This window comes from Nicotiana sylvestris, chromosome 2 (genome assembly GCF_000393655.2).
Source record: "Nicotiana sylvestris chromosome 2, ASM39365v2, whole genome shotgun sequence".
Lineage (NCBI taxonomy): Eukaryota > Viridiplantae > Streptophyta > Magnoliopsida > Solanales > Solanaceae > Nicotiana > Nicotiana sylvestris.
In genome coordinates this window covers 205,612,967-205,617,150 of record NC_091058.1, presented here as the reverse complement: position 1 = coordinate 205,617,150, position 4,184 = coordinate 205,612,967, and the positions used below count along the sequence as shown (strand labels likewise).

Sequence of the window (4,184 nt, the reverse complement as noted above, 5' to 3'; positions counted from 1 at the left end):
AGTTCCAGCCCCAAGATCCTAAATATACAGAGCGCACCAGAATTGTCCGGCCACATAAGTCCATTGTGTGGTCTGCATTAGAATTATACGGTCGCATAGACTCCGTAGGGGCATTTTTGTCAAATATTTTCAGCTTAGTATAAATACAACTTTTTGTTATTTTTAGGGTAAGTTTTATTTTATAGGAGCACCTGAGACAGCTAAGTTTTCTATATTGGGAAATTTTGTACTAGATTAACCCTTTAACATTATATTTTCATCCTTTAATCTAATATTATGAATTTTATCTTCATTTCATCTTGTATTTCTTTATTTTCCATGAGTAGCTAAACACATAGCTAGGGTTGTGACCCAACCCTAGTATGGGTATTTGATGGGTATTTGATTTTAGGGCTTGAATGCAAATGTGTTAGTAATATTTAGCCTAGTTCTTGATAGAACTATTGAATTAATTGTTGCAAACATTGATTCATGCCTTTATGACTTAGTCTTTACTTTAGAAAAAAAGACTAAGTCTAGGAAAACTAGGCTAATAAGGAATTGGGGTGAATTCAAAAAATTGATAGCCTCAATTAAAGAGTTAAACCTAGAGATAGTAATACCCGACATGAGCTAATATCACTTGAATTGAATGAATACCCATTTGGACTTGAGAAAGCCGAATTGGGCAAAATCACTCAAACTACCGAGAGGTTTAGAGTGAGTACCCAGGTGTGATAGCTATATTACGACCCCAACTAATCAAGCTTGCCCTAGATTCTTGCTATCCATTAGATATCCACCTAGGTAGAAGTCACTGCCCTAGTCTCTTTAAACACTTGATAAACAATAACAAAAATATAGTCCTCAGTTTCAATCATTGCAATCTTTAGAGTAAAGTTAGACGTAGAACTCAAACCCAAAACTTGTGGAAGTGTAATTAGACTCAAAACCCGCATCTAGCTTAGCTATAAACCTAATTCCAATTATTAACTCCATGTGGATTCGATCCCAACCTAGTTGGATTAAAACTACATCGACCACCCTCTCTACTCAATCGTAGTGTAGGCGTGGACCCGATCAATTTTTTTGCGTCGTTGCCGGGGAATTAGACGGTCTTAGCTATATATCTAAGTATTTGTGTGTTTTATTTTTCTTTCCTTCCGTTTCTTATTTTGTGTGTGAATTGCTTTTAGGTACCAAATGGCTTTTAACAATGAAGCCCTCTGGAATATGCCACTGGGGTGGAGGTAGATGACGAACATGTGGATGAGGTTCATCTTGAACCTCCAGTACAAAGTAGAGGCCGTCGGCCACATGACAACATCCCAAACCCTCCCCCACCTCCTCTAAGGGCCGCACACAGGGTGTTGCCCAATGAAGGCTATGCGAGTGCAATAGTCCCGCCCTGGATTAGGGCTGACAACTTTCAAATAACCAATGTCATGCTTACACTGTTGGAACAGAGAGGTTTCTTCACTGGAGCTCCACACCAAAACTCCGATAAGCATATTAAAGGTTTTGTTGACACGTGCTGGGGGAGCAAGCAGACTAATGTATCTGAGAACGTATTAAGGTTAAGGTTTTACCATTTTCTCTAAGGGGGGAGGCTTTGGATTGGAGAGAGAGGTTACCCAATTATTCTATACACACTTGGGTTGAGTTGGCCGGTAAGTTCATCGCAAAGTTCATTTCTCCGGGGCATAGGGCAACACTAAGAGATGAGATCCTTGCTTTTAAACAAGATCCAAATGAACCGCTGCATGAAATTTGGGAAAGGTACCGAACGATGGTAAAAGAGTGCCCTAACAACGACATGACCGAGGCAATGATTCAATAAATCTTTTATAGGGGGGTCAGTACAACTAACTAGTGTGTGGTGAATCAGATCGCCGGGGGTAATTTCATGAACACTCCATATGCCGAAGCTTGTGAAATATTGGATGAGATGGCGGATACCTCCTCGGCTTGGCAAAGTAGAGCTAACGTTCCTCAAGGTGACCCAAATGGTATTCACCTGTACAAGGAGCTTCATGACCATGGAAAAGCCATAGCGGAGTTGACAACCACCATGAGCAACTTCAACAAGTTCAAGGGCCAAAACAAGTGCATGACATGGAAGGAGTGACCATGATGGTCAATAAAAGAAGGCAACAAGGTCAACAAGTTCAAAACAATCCGGATCAATTTGAGCAAAGTAGTAGTGGGTACAATCAAGATGATTCATATGATGATCAAAGTGAAGAGGTTCAATATGTCAACAATTATCAAGGTCAAAGGAGCAATGCTCCGAATCAACAATAGTGGAGATCACAGGAAAACCAAGGCAATTGGGGGAACAACAACAATCCAAATTGGGGAAATCAAGGTCAATAAGGAAATTGGAATAGTGGCAAAAACAACAACAACAACCAAGGCAACTGAGGGAACAACAACAATCAAAATTGGGGTGATCAAGGAAATCAAGGCAATTGGGGTGGCAACAATAATAGTAATTAGGGAGGCAATAACAATCAAGGCGGGTGGAACAACAACAACAACCGAGGTTCGGGTTTTCAAAGACCCTTGATGTTCCAACAACCAAGCAATCCACCTCTCTTTACTTCTCAAGGCCCGAGTTCTTCTTCCAATGAAATGGATAAATTGAAAATATGTTTAAGTAGATGATGGAGAAGACGGCTGATTCTGATGCTCAATTAGCCTCACACAACACTTCCATTCGGAATTTGGAGGTACAATTAGGCTAAATTTCACAAGCATTGAACACTCGCCCTAAGGGGGCACTACCTAGTGATACGGTGGTGAACCTGAAAAGCGGGAACAACACGGGGCATGCTATGACTGTGACAACGACAAGTGGTAAAGGTGGAGAGGCAACCACCTCAAATCAAAGAAACATTGTGAATGATGATGTGGTGATGCAAGATGATGATGAGCCAAGCAATGATGTTCAAGTAAATGGTGAAGTGAGGATGGACATTGACGAAAATGTGGAGGATACCCAAGATGATTTGAGCCCGTCTAGGGGACACGTGATAGACATACCGGATCCGATAGTACCCAAAGCCAAGGTTCCTTTGCCAAGGCCTCCTCCACCATATCTCAAAGGCTTGAAAAGCAAAATAATGAGAATCAACTTAAGAAATTCATTGATATGATAAAAAGTTTGTCCATAAATGTGCCATTGGTTGAAGCTTTAGAACAAATGATGGGATATTCCAAGTTCATGAAGGAATTGGTAACAAAGAAGAGATCAATGAACTGTGAGATGATCGAAATGACACATCAAGTGAGTGCCATTATGCACTCCATGGATCCAAAGTTAGAAGACCACAGTGCCTTTAAAATCCCATGCACTATTGGTAGTGCCGATTTTGCCAAAGCCTTATGTGACTTGGGGGAAAGCATTAACTTGATGCCTTATTCTGTGTTCAAGACATTGGGGATTAGGAAACCAAGACCCACATCCATGAGGTTGCAATGGCGGACCGAACAATGAAGAGGCCATTGGGGGTAATTGATGATGTGCTATTTCGGGTTAACAAGTTCATACTTCCCACAGATTTTGTGATACTTGATTGTGAGGTTGACTACGAGGTGCCAATAATATTGGGGAAACCTTTCCTAGATACATGGAAGGCCTTAGTTGATATGGAAGCTGGGGAGCTTACCTTCAGGGTAGGCGATGAAAAAGTTATGTTCCATGTTTGCAAGTTAATGAGGCAGCCTAATAGCAACGAAGTGTGTTCATTTGTGGATCTTATGACCGAAGTAATTGTTGATGACACAAGTGTGATGATTAATGTTGAAGACCCATTGGAAGTTGTGTTATTGAATCATGATGAGGATGAGAAGGAAGGCTAGGTAGAATGTGTCAATGCTTTGCAAGGAATGGGATCATATACATATGAGCCCTGAAACTTTCCTTGGACCTTGAGAACCGGAAGACTCCACCAACAAAGCCCTCAATCGAGGAGCCTCCCTCATTAGAGTTGAAGCCCTTGCCTTCACACCTTAGTATGAGTTCTTAGGCCTTTGTTATACTTTACCTGTTATTCTTTCTGTTTGCTTAACTAACGTGCAGGTAGAATCCACCATTGCGGTTCTCCAAAGGCGGAAGAAAGCAATAGGTTAGACATTGGCGGATGATCGGGTCCACACCTACACTACTATAGATAGCAAGGATGGTCGAAGCACCTCTTACC

The 4,184-nt window shown here is 41.3% G+C and overlaps 1 protein-coding gene across 1 annotated transcript; it reads left to right on the top strand.

The window, feature by feature from the left end:
• Positions 1 to 3,474: 3,474 nt before the first annotated feature.
• LOC138886195 (uncharacterized) lies at positions 3,475 to 3,843 on the top strand. Its single transcript, XM_070167243.1, has one exon. The coding sequence runs from the start codon at positions 3,475 to 3,477 to the stop codon at positions 3,841 to 3,843; it is 369 nt and encodes a 122-aa protein (XP_070023344.1).
• Positions 3,844 to 4,184: the final 341 nt, after the last annotated feature.

Excerpts from the sequence above, each read along its gene's own strand:
- LOC138886195 (XM_070167243.1), top strand. The coding sequence starts at position 3,475 with ATGAAGAGGCCATTGGGGGTAATTGATGATGTGCTATTTCGGGTTAAC.